Below are 15,754 nucleotides of genomic sequence, written 5' to 3' on the forward strand. Positions count from 1 at the left end.
CGGTAATAATCCAGAACAACGCATCTTTCGTACTAGAGAGTTACAGAAAATTCCGTTCATTGTAATAGGTTATTGGAGACTCTCGAAATTACGAGAAAACATGTTGTGTCATATTCTTCTAGAAGCCTGGCCAGGCAATGTATACGAGTATAAAAAGGTAGCCTTGAGGGTTGAGTGGAGTTGTTTAACAAGACTTGTAGTGAAGTCGTTAGCCGAGTGTTTGAAGTCAAGTATGTGAACTTTGTTGGGTTCGAAGTTGGTTGACATGCAAGTCTTGCAGTCTTCTTCTTCTTCTTAGCAGTGTTTTATTCAAGAGGGCAGTTATTAGTTTGTGTGTGTATATAATTTATAAATAAAACTGTACACAGATGACAGCATTTCGTGTGTGCGTCTTTGTAGTTACAACATCTATTCGATAACTTTTGTAAGTTAGGTTCACCACCTATGTTTGTTTCAGAACAGAGGTAACTTAACCGCTCTACTACTATGGTCGTCTGACGAGAAGTCGCACGGAGTGCGAGAGGTAAGAATGGCGGCCGCGCATGCGCCTATCTTGAGTCTCAAGGCCTGACAATAAACATCGGTTCCGTCCGCGCTGACTCTTGCGAACTGAGGTACTGTCGTGAAGTTTCTAATTGGTAGTACAATATTGTACTTTAGTTACACACTTACTCACATTGTCACATTGTCTGTCATAACCAATGTTTGTAGCTAAGAGTCTAGTGCCTGTTACTCGTGCTGTATCTACAAGCTGCCGCGACTTTAGACGTTCTAAGATTGTGTATTCGATCACAGTCTTTGGGCAATCCGTCTATTATCATCTGAATGCCATCACTTCGTTTTCTAAGTCGAACAGTTAAAATTACAACATTTATATAGTTCGTGGAATAAATACACAGAGCGTAATCTGATTATCTGCGAATATTAATGTACTAATTGTTAATATACCATTAAGGTGTATTCCGGGATCAGCCTTAAACAATGAACAAAAGATACATTTATGTGAAAATCTACTACATCAATCAACTTCAAATTATTAGGTTATATTTTTAGGTTATTGTGCATTAACATGGTGAGCAGCAATACCCATACTGTGCGTGAAACGTGAGAAAAACAATTTCTTGATCAATTTCAGAATATACTTTAGTTACTCTGGGCAGTAGATGGTTAAGTCAATAATTGCAAGATATTGTACGCTGCAATTGCGGTGCGTGCGGATTACTTTGGACGATTAATAACCGAGCAGTTAAGGATATTTTTAATAAGACAGGTTTCTCTGCAATTAAGAGGACTTCACGTAGGCTCAAAGCGAGTTCGTTTTGCTTCTTCGAACCAACAGAATCACTTTGCCTTTAAAAATAATAGAAAATCGCTTTTAAACCTGGAAAGAATGTGTCCACAGATGTGGTGGGCCCGTAAAGACCTCTGGGAGTTGGCAGGGCAGCCAACATTTGGCCGAGAAAAGAAAAGATTAGCTAGAGGGCCGAGGAAATAAGAGCAAAGTGGAAGGGAGGCACAGTGTGCGCGCCAAGTCAGGAAGATAGGAAGCATTATAACTCTTATGAAATTGAAAAAGTTATCATTGGGGTAATATGGATCAAAGGGCCAGGCCAGACCAAGGGTGTCGGAGTGTTTGAAGTTCCCTCAACAAGCACCAAGGAACAATTTCCTGGCGCTTTGTAAAAGAGTCGAGAGAGTTGGGGTGGAAGGTCAGGTCTAATAATAGACTTTGTAAACCTCTGGGCCAGTAATGGTCTCTATACACACATACACACACTCACACACACACGGGTCCGCTCTGTTCCAGAGGGAATTAAAGATTCCGCTTTCATCATTCAGAGCGCTTTCTCTTATATAGTCTGTTAACACGCTGCTCATGAAATACTGATATACAGACAGAAGGGGCTTAATAACTAACACAGTAGCACATCATCCATCCACCAAATGTTCACCCCATTTTCTGTACCGTAAACCATTTACCCGTAAACATATGATGAGGTATCGGTTATGGTTACTCTAAAATGTCATGGTATGCTTTACGAAACCCAAATTACCTATTTTAAATTTTTTTAGTATTGTTGTTCCATTTTAGAGGCTTGTGATATATTTGCTCATCAGGTATGTATGAAAATCATGTGATAAACTGCTGTGTCTGAGGACAATAAGACGCAGTCTCCAGTGATTCATTACTTCCTGGTCCTTTACTTTTCACAGTTACCAAATTGCATCAGGAAGTTCGAAAGCCCAATCAGATTATACGAAGAGTTCGCAGTTTCCAGAATTGAACCCAGAACCTCTGTGTCAGAAGTGACTTGTTTTAATGATTATAATACAGTGGTGGTCTGATTGAATAAACTATAAGTACTCTGTTTACCCTCAAATTTAACATGACTTGATTGAGTTTTTCGTGGATTACATCTAAATTAATGATATAATAACCTACTGCCAGCAAGGGATAAAATAATAATAATAATAGTAATAATAATAATAATAATAATAATAATAATTTAACATGGTTTGGGTGATATTGAACATCTGTAAGAGGTTTGACAGCCAGCTGGTTTTATAAAGCAAAACCTCCATTCAAAAGAATAATTACAGATCAGGAAATATTTCTGTGGTATATGATTTGTGTTATAGACTGTTGGTATTAACTTCATTTCTAGTTTGGTTATTTTTCTTGCATCACCATCGTATATCACATCATTCATTTCATCTCATTAACTCCTCTGATGAGGTTGACGTCAGGAAAGGCATCCGGACGAAAAACCTAGCTACGAAAATTCATTTCGCTTCATATCCGACCCCGTACTGCGACGGGGAAAGGGTTGGACATATAATAATAATAATAATAATAATAATAATAATAATAATAATAATAATAATAATAATAATAATAATAATGTCGTTGGCACTGATATAAAAGACTCTCACAGACACACACTCCCTAGTAAAGTTCCTGGACGAGCTGTCGGAATCGTTTGAGATAAGAACAGGCCTCAGGCAGGGGGGTGGTCTTTGCCCACTCCTGTTTAATTGTTTTTGGGAGAAGATAATCAGAGAGTAGAGAAAAAGCAGTTGACCGAGTCTTCAAAACGATGCAAAACCGCAGGCATCGCTTTTGACTGTTTGGCTTTCGCTGATGAAGTGCTTCCAGCAGGTAATCTCCACACAGCGGTGGAACAGGTGGAAATAATTGCATATACAACTGCTAAAACAGGCTTACGGATATCCTTCGAAAAGACGGAGTAGGCTTATATAGAACTGGAAAAGACAGACTCCATTCACAACATTGAAACGGCCTATGGGATTGCGGCTCTGAGGGATGATCCGAAGCAACAACCTTCTAAACCGGGAAAAATAAATAAATAAATAAATAAATAAATAAATAAATAAATAAATAAATAAATAAATAAATAAATAAATAAATTAATTAATAATAATAATAATAATAATAATAATAATAATAATAATAATAATAATAATAATAATGATCGACATTTCTATTTGCAAGTCGCACATTTTGCGTTGAACTGTTTCACGAATCAACTTGTCATTCTTCTATGACTTAGTAGTTAGCGTTTCATCAAACTGTTATAGAAATGATCATCAAGACCTTGACAAGATGGATGATTATTTTGAAAAATGACGCCCGAAACCTAGGCCACTAAAGACTAGCTACGTAGCTACGTTCCACCTAAATAATAGGCTAGCAAACTATCAACCTACGATCAGGTTAAAATATCGCACACTGCAATGTAATATCAACCCAAACTAACTAGGTGTAACTTTAGACAGGCCATTAACCTATCGACACCATCTTGAGAAGCTGGCTGCTAACTTTCTGGGTAGACTAGCTGATACTTCATGGGGCGCAGATGCGTGTACACTATGGAAAACTGCTATAGCAATAGTATATTCACCAGCTGAATATTGCTCCTCTGTAGTAGCTCCCACACTAGTCTGGTTGATGTCCAACTGCACCACGCAATGATAATTATATCTGGTACACTGCGCTCTACTACTATTCAATTGTTACAATTACTGAGCAACATTCAGCATCCTCACATCAGACGGCAAAGCACCGTTGTTAGACTGTGGCCCAGGATACTGAAAAACAATTACCTCCCAATACATCAGGATACAGATGAAAGTGTCGCAACGAGACTGAAATCACGGAAACCTGCCTAGAAGACGGCACAAGAATGAGATAATTCACATTTTAAACCTGATGAAATATGGAAATATGAATGGTGTCAATCACACCCTCACGGCACATCGGGGATCCAACTAAAACGTTGCCTGGGTTCAACCTTCCTCACTCACCTTGGACCACAGTTAATAGGATACGCTGCGGGGTCGGAAGAAGCTCTACATCAGTGGGGCTGGAAAGACTCTCCAGTTCATGACTGTGGTGCTGAAGTGCAAACCATCGCGCACATTCTGAAGGACTGCCCTCTGCGAGCTTTTGTTGGTTCCATTGAAGACATACATCGTGTGACCCCTGGTTGGAAGAGTTGGACAAGCCCTCAAAATGAACCTTTTTAATGTGGAATTTAAATATATATATTTAAGGTTTATATAGAGTCGATTGTATACTTGTTTGTGTATGTTAAGAACGTGTACATAGAGTCGATTGTCAACTGTAGCATCATACGCTAAGTAAATAATGAATGATCCGACTCTGATACTGTATGTTCTGCCACAAAATTAACACTTGCTTCAGGTACTGTCACGGGTAGTTCTCAGTTCTAGGTACACAGCAGAAAAATAAGTGGGATGAAATCTCATAGTCTATTTCGGCACCAGCTCCACCAGGTGGATTTCTTCCCAATTCCAGCCCTCATTATCTACTGATACATAGAAACTAATGCATCTTGTTACGGCTACACAAATTATCAGAGAGACGTCACATTTATTAATTTCCCGGAGTTCATTATCACGACGACTCAAGTACTTTATAAAAAGCAATACAAAGGAGAAGGTAATAGGGAATGTTCCCTTGGTATTTGTTTCCACGTGATAATGTACGGCAAATAAGATAGGTTATGCAGGGTGTACCTAAACATGCTTAACAAACGTCGAAGAATTTTTGGTTCTTGGGATCAAAACAATAAAAATTTTCCGATGAACATATTCCCTACAACGCATTTGTACTGAGGTACAGCCGTTGCACATGGCCACTAACATACCGACCTGTTTCGTCCGTTGTTCACCGACAGTGCCACATTCCGAATAGATGGAATAATAATAATAATAATAATAATAATAATAATAATAATAATAATAATAATAATAATAATAATAATAATAATAATAATAATAATAATAATAATAATAATAAGCACAAGGAGGCGGCTTTCCACTGTGAAAATTCCACGCACACTGACTAAAATATTAACCATGGTCCTCTTGGTGAATAAAAAAATAGAGTGTAAATGTCACTGTGATATCTCGCCCCTGGAAGGTAATCGACTAAATGAATTCACGGTGTGCGAAATAATATTGACAACCCGACCACTGTTGCCTGAGCAGCAAGCTTTAACAGCGCTCGGCGATGTTATGTTGTTTCTGCGACCACGGCGCCAGCTCCACGACCCATCTTCGTGAAAACAGCTCTACAGAAGTGTAATCGGCGCCAGTAAAAGTATCTCCACTACTAATGTGGAGAGGGAATAAAGCGGACAGGAGGGAGTTTGTTGGGTGCCCGGGCTTTATGTCCCAACAATAATGTCCAAGGAATTTTTGTCGCAACAGTAATGCCACAAGGACTTATTGTCACAACAATAATGCCACAAGGACTTTTGTCACAACAATAATGCCACAAGGACTTTTGTCACAACAATAATGCCACAAGGACTTTTTGACACGACAATAAATGCCACAAGGACTTTTTGTCACAACAATAATGCCACAAGGACTTTTTGTCACGACAATAAGTGCCACAAGGACTTTTTGTGACAACAATAATGCCACAAGGACTTTTTGACACGACAATAAATGCCACAAGGACTTTTTGTCACAACAATAATGCCACAAGGACTTTGACACGACAATAATGCCACAAGGACATTTTGACACAACAATAATGCCACGAGGACTTTTTGTCACAACAATAATGCCACAAGGACATTTTGACACAACAATAATGCCACAACTACTTTTTGTCATAATTTTCAAGAATGTCACACGGACTTAATGTCACGTATTAAACAATTTCATACATCACAATTGTCACAATTACATTTTGTATGTTTCCCTGGTAATAAGTACAACTTGGATTTTTAGGTGATAACATTTTTAATTTAGGTGCCTACAGTAGGCTCTCAAATATAAAACAATAGGTTTTAGGCAGCCTCAATTTTACGTATTAATAAGCATTTATCAATTAAAATACAATTTTCATTTTGCTAAATTGATAATAACTCTTCTAGGGGAAATATCAAACAAATTTCATTCACATCCTTGATACAAAGGTCACAGAATATAGGCCTAATCTTATCATGCGATGTGACATGGGGAAACCCTGTGAAAATTGCTTAAGGACGGCTTGGAAGTTTAAGCTTTCAGCATAATGCACACACTGAACAAACGGACAGCTGAAATGTTGTTAGGGAATGAAACGAAGTGTTTTGTCTCCAGTAGGTCCGAGGACACTGTCTCCCGCCTGGTGACACACATGCTAGGGCGTGTTTATCGCGGGAGGTTATTAAGGGGAGTGTGGTTAACACCTACCCACTTTTTTTTTTTTTGCAAACTATTTCAAGAATATACCGTTCAAAATACTGAAAATGAGTCGATAAATATTTCAGTTTCCCGGAATAAATTGAAAGCAATTTTAATCGATTTAGGGGGAAAGTAGGAATTATGCGAATATATGCAAACATAGGTTTTAACGTCAATTGAGGCATTTTAGGCACTATAGGATCACCGTTTTCTTCTTCTTCTCTATCGGTTTAACCTGAAGGGTTGGTTTTCCCTCGGACTCAGTGAGGGATTCCATCTCTAACGTCTCAAGGGCAGTGTCCTGGAGCTTCAGACTGGGTCTGGTATACAACTGGGGAGAATGACCAGTACCTCGCCCGGGGGGGCTTCACCTACTATGCTGAACAGGGGCCTTGGATGGGATATACAAGGAAGGGGGAAGGAAGCGGCTGTGGCCTGAAGTTAGGTACCATCCCGGCTTTTGCCTTGAGGAGAAGTGGGAAACCACGGAAAACCACTTCCAGGATGGCTGAGGTGGGAATCGAACCCACCTCTACTCAGTTGACCTCCCGAGACTGAGTGGACCCCGTTCCAGCCCTCATACCACTTTTCAAATTCCTTGGCAGAGCCGGGAATAGAACCCGAGCCTCCGGGGGTGGAAGCTAATCATGCTAATCACTACACCACAGAGGCGGACTGATCACCGTTTTCAATCTTATAAAGAAATGAAACATGTAATAGCTACAAAATCACTTTAAATTGTCTCCAAGGTCTAGTCACAGCATGCTTGTCCTATTGGTTGGTCATTCAAAATTACAATGTTTTCTGGAACGAAATGTATTCCCTCTTTTAAGAGGGGTAAGAAACTCAAATACAATGGCTACATGTACTTTCAATAGAGAACAACGAAACATAGTCTAAGATGAAGATGTACTAAGAGACCGTTGTTCTACAAACAAGTGTTCATAATGGAGGAGCCGTGGTATCCGAAACAGAACACAACCACCTACCGCACTGCGGTTCTTGCAAAGCCGTAGAACTATACGAGCAAATAAATAATAAAATTCGCACTCACACATTTTCTACGCGACACGGAAAAGCACAGAATCCTGGATATGATTTTGTCTTAGAAGACAAGGAAGCGACTACAGATTCTTTAGTTATTGCCCTCTTAGTAGCCTCTTACGACATGCAGGAGAAAGAAAAATGAGCCTATCCACAAAAGAATGGTAAGGGTCGTGAACTGTGAGAAAATGGAAGACATTCTAGACCTCCTAAAAATATATTATTATTATTATTATTATTATTATTATTATTATTATTATTATTATTATTATTATTATTATTATTATTATTCAGCCCTGTGGTGTAGAGGTAGCGTGCGTGTCTCTAATTTCAATGCCCTGGATTGGTTTTTGGCCAATTCAATTATTTTTAATTCTGGACTGAGGAGTAGAACAGGGTTCACTTGATACGTGATTTCCTCAAGCTCTTAGTTACGGGAAGAAAGTGCACAGTGAGAAGATGGCGCTACTTCTCTAGTACTGATACACGAACAGTGGTTGCCACGGTTGCAATGGTGATGGGAAGCTGGTGACGCTAACTCCATATACCTGTAGACCCCAACCCAAAAACAGTTCCTTGTTAATAATGTCTCTTATAAATATAGCATATAATTATACACTTCCAGAAAAAAGGTTAATTCGCTTATATTGACATCACATACATAGGATATACAAATACCGCTACAAAATAGAATACTGTATCATGGTAACTCACTATCGATCGACGTAATCCCCCATGGCGTAAGACGCCCGAAAGGCCATGGCCACCAAGCAACCGCTGTTCAGCCCGAAGGCCTGCAGATTACAAGGTAACGTGTGGTCGGCACGACGAATCCTCTTGGCCTTTATTCTTTGCTTTCTAGATCGGGGCAACCTTCTCACCGTCAGATGGTTCCTCAGTTAATCGTAATTACGCACTTCGCACAAGCCCTCAGATCAAGGTAAAAATCCTCAATCTGGCCGGGAATCCCACCCGGGGCTTCCATAATACTCTAACACAGCGGAGCCGGCTTGTACATAATGCCCTAGCTTTATTAACTTTTAGGGGCTGCGTGGCTGAGATGGTAAAGGCGTTCTCGGTTCACACTGAAGGACGTTGTTTCGATTCCCAGTTAGGAAGCAGAAAATTTAAGAAACAAGGTTTCAATTTTCGGAGTGCATATAACCCAAGGTTCACTCAGCCTACACCAAAAATGAGTACAAGGCTAATTCCTGCGGTCAAAGGCGGCCGGGCGTAGAGCTGACCACTCTACCCCACCAAGTGCTGAGGTTACGGATAGTGGAAGCCTTTACCTTCCACCCCTCCCAGGGACTTCATGGCCTGTACGGAGATGACTTCGCTTTTTTTTTTTTAAGTATTAATTATTGCATTTAAACACACTCCTGGACACAAGGACTCTGAGGTATCGACATTCATAATTAGAAATACTGAATTAAACTCAAACTTACCCAAATGTTGAATACTCTAGTCTAATAGAGCCTCAAAAATCAGTTTGGAATGTAGGATTAAATGAGCCGGTAATTTCAATATTTTCAATAATAATAATAATAATAATAATGTTATTTGCTTTACGTTCCACTAACTACTTTTACGGTCTTCGGAGACGCCGAGGTGCCGGAATTTAGTCCCGCAGGAGTTCTTTTACGTACCAGTAAATCTACCAACACGAGACTGTCGTATTTGAGCACCTTCAAATACCACCGGACTGAGCCAGGATCGAACCTGCCAAGTTGGGGTTAGAAGGCCAGCACCTTAACCGTCTGAGCCACTCAGCCCGGCTCAATATTTTCAAATACTGTCGCTATTCAAGTGACAGTAGCCGTAACGCGAGGTTCAGGTTCCGCCCCAATCAATGTCTAGTGGCGCGTATTTTGTAGACATGATCATTTTCGTCTCTACACCGGATACACACGTATCAGCGAAACACTCAGGGACAGAGTAGTACTCCCAATTAATCATTGTTGCAATAGCAAAAAATCTGCTCCCCATTCTAAAGAAAAGACAGAACTTCAAGATTCCATTATCCATGTATTTGCATAAAGAAAAATTGGCGGTGGGTTGTCACTACTGTAAGGGCCGTAGGGTTTTCAGGGTTTCGTAGACTTACTTGTTAAACTGTTTTTGCTGTTTCAGCTAACCTCCAACTGAGTGAGCGAGTCAACACAGCGCCATCTTATAACAGAGTATGCTTGTGATATCACATATTCATCACAAATGTTGTCTTACTTTGAAGCGCTCTTTCATAAATACCGTATTTACGCGAATAATCCCCGCATATATTTGTAAAATGAGGCACAAAATAGAGATGCGGGTTTCATTTGGGTCAATGTTGGCATTTCTTTAAATGAGCCTTCCTAAAATTAGGTGCGGGGATTATTCGCGTAAATACGGCACTATGTTTTATATTTTCAATTCTTTTTGCAACAAGTAGCCTCCTGTTTTATCTGCCAAATGAGACATTAAACATAATCGTAAATTAAATACTCGCAGTGATATACGCGTTCCACCCAAACACTAGGAGCGTATTAACATTTTTCTTTCCACGTACCGGTTATCGAGGAACGTTCGCCTACGTTAAAAATCACCGAGTTGAACTGATGTACAGGTAGACAGAAACACTATAAGTGCCATTTTGTTTTTTATAAAGCTTTTCAGCTTAATGCATCGCTTTGTTTGACCAGTAACAATTCCTAAAACTTCACGCCACGCCATTGCACAACAAACTATTATATTAGCGACGAACTAACTCAGCAATCACACGAGATCCTCCGTAAATATCGTAACTGCACAGATCTATCATTTTAAAATGCTGTTACATTATCCTGAGGTCATCGTTTTTAAAGCTGTGAAGGGAAAATAACTTCCAACATTTCAGCAAGTTGTTGCCTTAACGGAATGTAACCGAACTCCACTGCGTAGTCAGCAGCTATAAACAGATGGACTACCAGTAGGTCAATTATTAAAAGAAAACGGAGCAAAGCAACAACTCGTAAGAAATATATTATGTATCTGTCTAAACACATGTTTCGTGGTGTCCTTTGTATTGTAAATCTTGTGTTACGCGACCGAAGAGAAGTATCTATTCATAGAATTTATCATATAGTAAGAGAGATGAGGCTGGGAGGAAAGTAGCATGGTGCAACAACCTGTTAGCTTCGTCTGCGGATAAGTGGTACAATGCCGACCTCAGGTCACCGAGATCGCGGGTTCAAACCCAGCAGATGTAGAAGGGAGGAAGGAAGTCTATTTGACACTCCATGTCGTACGATGTCGGCTTGTAAAAGATTTCTGGTACTATTTTTTGTATTCACCCGAAGAAAATTAGGTAAAATGTGAGCCGTACGACACGCAAGACAGATCCGTGATCCTCTGCATTCTGGTAGAGTAAAACGGAACACCTAAACTGACGAGAAAAGAGCCTAAATGGCGACAGATAAAAATGCCTGCAAATGGTAGCTGAGGACATATTATTATTATTATTATTATTATTATTATTATTATTATTATTATTATTATTATTATTATTATTATTTCTTTCCTTCTTTCTTTCTTAATCTGTTTACTCTCCAGGGTTGGTTTTTCCCTCGGACTCAGCGAGGGATCCCACCTCTACCGCCTCAAGGGCAGTGTCCTGGAACGTGGGACAATTGGTCGGGGGATCCAACTGGCGAGGAGGACCAGTACCTCGCTCAGGCTGCCTCGCCTGCTATGCTGAACAGGGGCCTTGTGGCGGGATGGGGACATTGGAAGGGGTAGACATGGAAGAGGGAAGGAAGCGGCCGTGGCCTTAAGTTGGGTACCACCCCAATATTTGCCTGGAGGAGAAGTGAGAAATCACGGAAAACCACTTTGAGGATGGCTGAGGTGGGGATCGAATCCTCCTCTACTCAGTCGACCTCACGAGGCTGAATGGACCCAGTTCCAGCCCTCGAACCATTTTTCAAATTTCGTGGCAGAGTCGGGAATCGAACCTGGCTTCTGGGTTTGGCAGCTAATCACACTAACCACTACAACACAGAGGTGGACATTATTATTATTATTATTATTATTATTATTATTATTATTATTATTATTATTATTATTATTATTATTATTATTATCATCATCATTATATCGATGCTGGCCATCTAAGGATCACGTCGGTTTGTTTCCAGCTTTCTTAATTATTTCCAATAGTTCCTAATTATTTCACTGTGTTTACCCCACCACTCTTTTGCCCAGATCCTACACCGTTCCTTCTTTTCTTTCCCCTAGAAACCCTTGAAATGTTGTATCACTCTCCTAAAAGTTGTTCTGTCCTATATTATATCTGCTGTTATTCCCATTTCTGCCATATCTCTCTTTATACTTTGCATCCACTGATCATCATTCTTCCTCTTGTGAACATGATGAAAATTCGTTTTGTGATTCTGGCATTATCCATCCTCATTATTTGACCAAAGAACTTAACTCCCCTCTTCCTGATCGTATCACACATTCTTTCATTTATTGTTGTAGAAGTTTGCATTCTTCCTGTGCCTGATCTCCTATTTTTACTCTTTAATGGGCTCCAGATTTGTCTTAGAAATCTTTCCTTTTTCTCTATCTCTTCTATTTCTACTGTTTTCAAGGAGAATATACACTCTGAAGCATAGAGACAATCTGGCTTAATTGCGGTGTAGTAGTACCTGATTTTAGTTTTGAAGGAGAGACTGTTCTTCTTATAGGTATCCTTGGTCAGTTGGTAAGCTTGTTCCAATTTCCGTGCACTTGATTTATTTTCTTCTTTGTCTAGACCATTAATTTGAATTATTTCCCCTAAGTACTTAAACTGTTCTACCCTGTCGACATTTTTCACATTCTGTTATTAACACTGTAGGTGTAGTAGTATCGTTCCACTCCTTGGCTGAATTATCAGCGTTGATGTCTTCGTTTCAGAGGATTCCAAGTTCGATTCTCGACCTGGTCAGGGATTTTAATAGCGTCTGATTAATTCTTCTGGCTGGGGACTGTGTCTTTGTGTTTGTCCCAAAACTTTCGTCTTCATATTCAGACAACACATCAGACTACCAACCACTACAGAAACACGCAATAGTGGATACATCCCTCTACATAGGGTTGGTGTCAGGAAGGGAATCCAGCCGTAAAACAGGGTCAAAATCCACAAGTGCGACACAGTTAGCAAGCGCGACCCCATAGATTGGGGAAAAAGCGGTAGAAGACAGAATAATCATATCTACAATGTTATTTATATACACTAAGTCCTGTTTCTTGATACAGAGTCCGGAATTAGGTGAAATTAATTTTACATGCCATATTTTTACGGCCGGATGGCCTTCCTGACACCAACCTATTTTGCGGATCTAATAAAGATTAAATGAATGATGGCGAATGAAATTAAGTACGGAAGTGGAAGGAATGGGCTGTGGCCTATGAACAGATGCTGTCCAGGGATTAGGCTAGAAGTGAGAATGGGAAACCACAAAAAACCATTCTCAGGACAGCCGAAGGTGGGGTTCGAACCCACGCGTTTTCCGAATCCAGACCTTGGCTCCGTGACCGTAACGCGATAGCACGCGCGGTTACTCTGCTCGGTAACAGTTATATCTGCACTAACAGCATTAATTCCTGACGATGCAGGACACAGTCTCTTAACAGACATATGGCCGAAGTCGTTATTGACAGAGAATTTTAAAAGAATTATAAATTAAAAGCGAGACGTAGTTGGATAGAGTAACGGCTTTGTTTGTTATCGGAAGACGACTGTTATTTTCTTCACGGTGATAACAACGGACAATCTCTCTCGGGTATCTACCAATTGCGCGCCACTACTTGAGCGCAGGGAACCCCAGCGCGCTGTTCTCCTGTTTTATGGGCCCCGAGAGCTCCCCGCTAACAAATGACGATCACCCGGCGCCATGTCGTCGCCCTGTCAGCGCCCTCTTCAAGCGTCAGCTCCCAGCCTTGTAATTTGACGTTAAAATTCGGGCACGGATCAATTATATTCCAGAACAGTATCACTAGGGAGATAGTAGTATTTGGAACACGTGGACTTACCGGTCTAGGTGGAAGGCGGCGATCTCTGCCGTATGCCTCTCGAAGTCTGTGAAATAGAAGTGGTTAGGTAGCGTCTGCTGCTCGCGAGGAAACCTGAAACCAAATACAAACATACTTTGTAAACTACTCGTCACGCAAGACTACACACTAAAAAGCAAATATATTTTATTAATGGCTCATCGCTGCTGCCAATATGACTTATTACATATTGAAATCACGAGCCATAAACACCAACAAACTAACCTCAGTTTAAGTATCAATAATGAAGTTCCCTTACCCAAGTGAATTATCAACCAAGATATTCATAATTAAGTCGGTTTTCAAGCTCAGTGACGAATTAAGGAAATAAACACTCTCTCTGTAACCCTCGCTTCAATCAATCAATCAATCAATCAATCAATCAATCAATCAATCAATCAATCAATCAATCAATCAATCAATCAATCAATCAATCAATCAATCAATCAATCAATCAATCAATCAATCAATCAATCAATCAATCAATCAATCAATCAATCAATCAATCAATCAATCAATCAATCTCCACTGTTCTGCATTTAAGGCAGTATCTCAGGTGGCACATTTCCGACCCGTTGCTTACCTAGCCTTTTCTTAAAATGGTTTAAAAGAAGTTAGAGACTTATCAAACATCTCCTTTGGCCTATTATTCTAATCCTCAATTTCCTTTCTTTTAGCCAATTCCTTCAATCTTCGATCTACCTAACTGGCTATCCGATACGGGGTCAGGTAGCTTGAATTCGGTAGATGCTCCTTCTCTCCTTCTCTTCTATTCTTTGAAGGGACGGAATTATTCTTCTTCTTGCTCGGATAATAATTTGGAGAGGAATGTTGAAGAAGGAGAAGAAGAAGAAGAGCAGCTTCGACCAACTATAATGGAAACTAATATGGTATCGCCTAACCCTTTGGTTTTTAATAAGGGACAGACGAGTTTGGAAAAAACTACGTATCCGGAGCTATATGTTAGGACCACTGAGGTCAAAATGGCGATCCCCACCACCACAAATCAGTACACGAGTGTCGTCGCCCGCTACTTGACTTGGCCGACAGGTCGATATATGAGCATATGGTTTATTTAAAGAGCCTGCTAATCCTTCTGAGCGACTCGATAATTCAAACAAAGCCCTTCTGGACAGTCCATTTAAGCTCTAGTGTTTGGTCTTTGTTGCGGGACAGAGCGAGTTCTAAACGAACCGGCTGATATACAATCCGTAACAAGCAAGCACTCTCACGTGAGAAGTATATACGTTGTTTAATATATCCTATATAAAACCTACAGTGTATCAATCCTCAAATAGCAGAAATAATAATAATAATAATAATAATAATAATAATAATAATAATAATAATAATAATAATAATAATAATAATAATAATAATAATAATAATGTTACGGACTAGATACAGGGGCCAGAGCAAAAAAAAAAAACAATAGAGGTACCCGGGCCATATATATATAAACAAAGTGTGCTTTTCCCATAAATACCAAATTCATCTCTACAACCCCGTGGTCAAGCTGGTATCTCTCTTTGAGTCCGAATGCCATATCCTCTCTCAGAAATAAGGGCTCGCGCTAAGTTAGAGCAAAAAGACAAAAATATTCTCCACAACATATTTGGCCCAAGCTACAAAAATGGGATCTACATAAGAAAAACAGACATAAAATCCGCTCTGATAGAGAAGATCACGGAAACAAAGTGTAAACGTAGACCTCACTTCTGCGGTCATCTACGACGGATGGACGATTCTCGATTAACAAAATGCATTTTTTAAATTGAATAATGGAAATTCACTTATTCTCATTTCCGGTGTTATGATGGAAAAGTATTGCAAGCATGGCCTACTATCCATGTATAGCATAAAACACCCAAATCCGAAGGGTTAGTCACCTATAAGCTGTTTATTAATTCGTAGAAATCACAAACCAGTT

General features: G+C 39.8%; 1 protein-coding gene across 2 annotated transcripts in view; it reads right to left on the reverse strand.

Annotated features, from left to right (window-relative positions):
• The window catches only part of LOC136876422 (extracellular serine/threonine protein CG31145), a 1,065,947-nt gene that overhangs the window by 306,926 nt on the left and 743,267 nt on the right, over positions 1-15,754 (reverse strand). For both annotated transcript variants that reach the window (XM_068228422.1, XM_067150389.2), the window contains exon 4: positions 13,807-13,899. In XM_068228422.1, the coding sequence (XP_068084523.1) occupies positions 13,807-13,899 (93 nt within the window). The remainder of the gene's footprint in view (positions 1-13,806; positions 13,900-15,754) is intronic.

The sequence above is a fragment of the Anabrus simplex genome, chromosome 6 (assembly GCF_040414725.1).
Source record: "Anabrus simplex isolate iqAnaSimp1 chromosome 6, ASM4041472v1, whole genome shotgun sequence".
Classification (NCBI taxonomy): domain Eukaryota; kingdom Metazoa; phylum Arthropoda; class Insecta; order Orthoptera; family Tettigoniidae; genus Anabrus; species Anabrus simplex.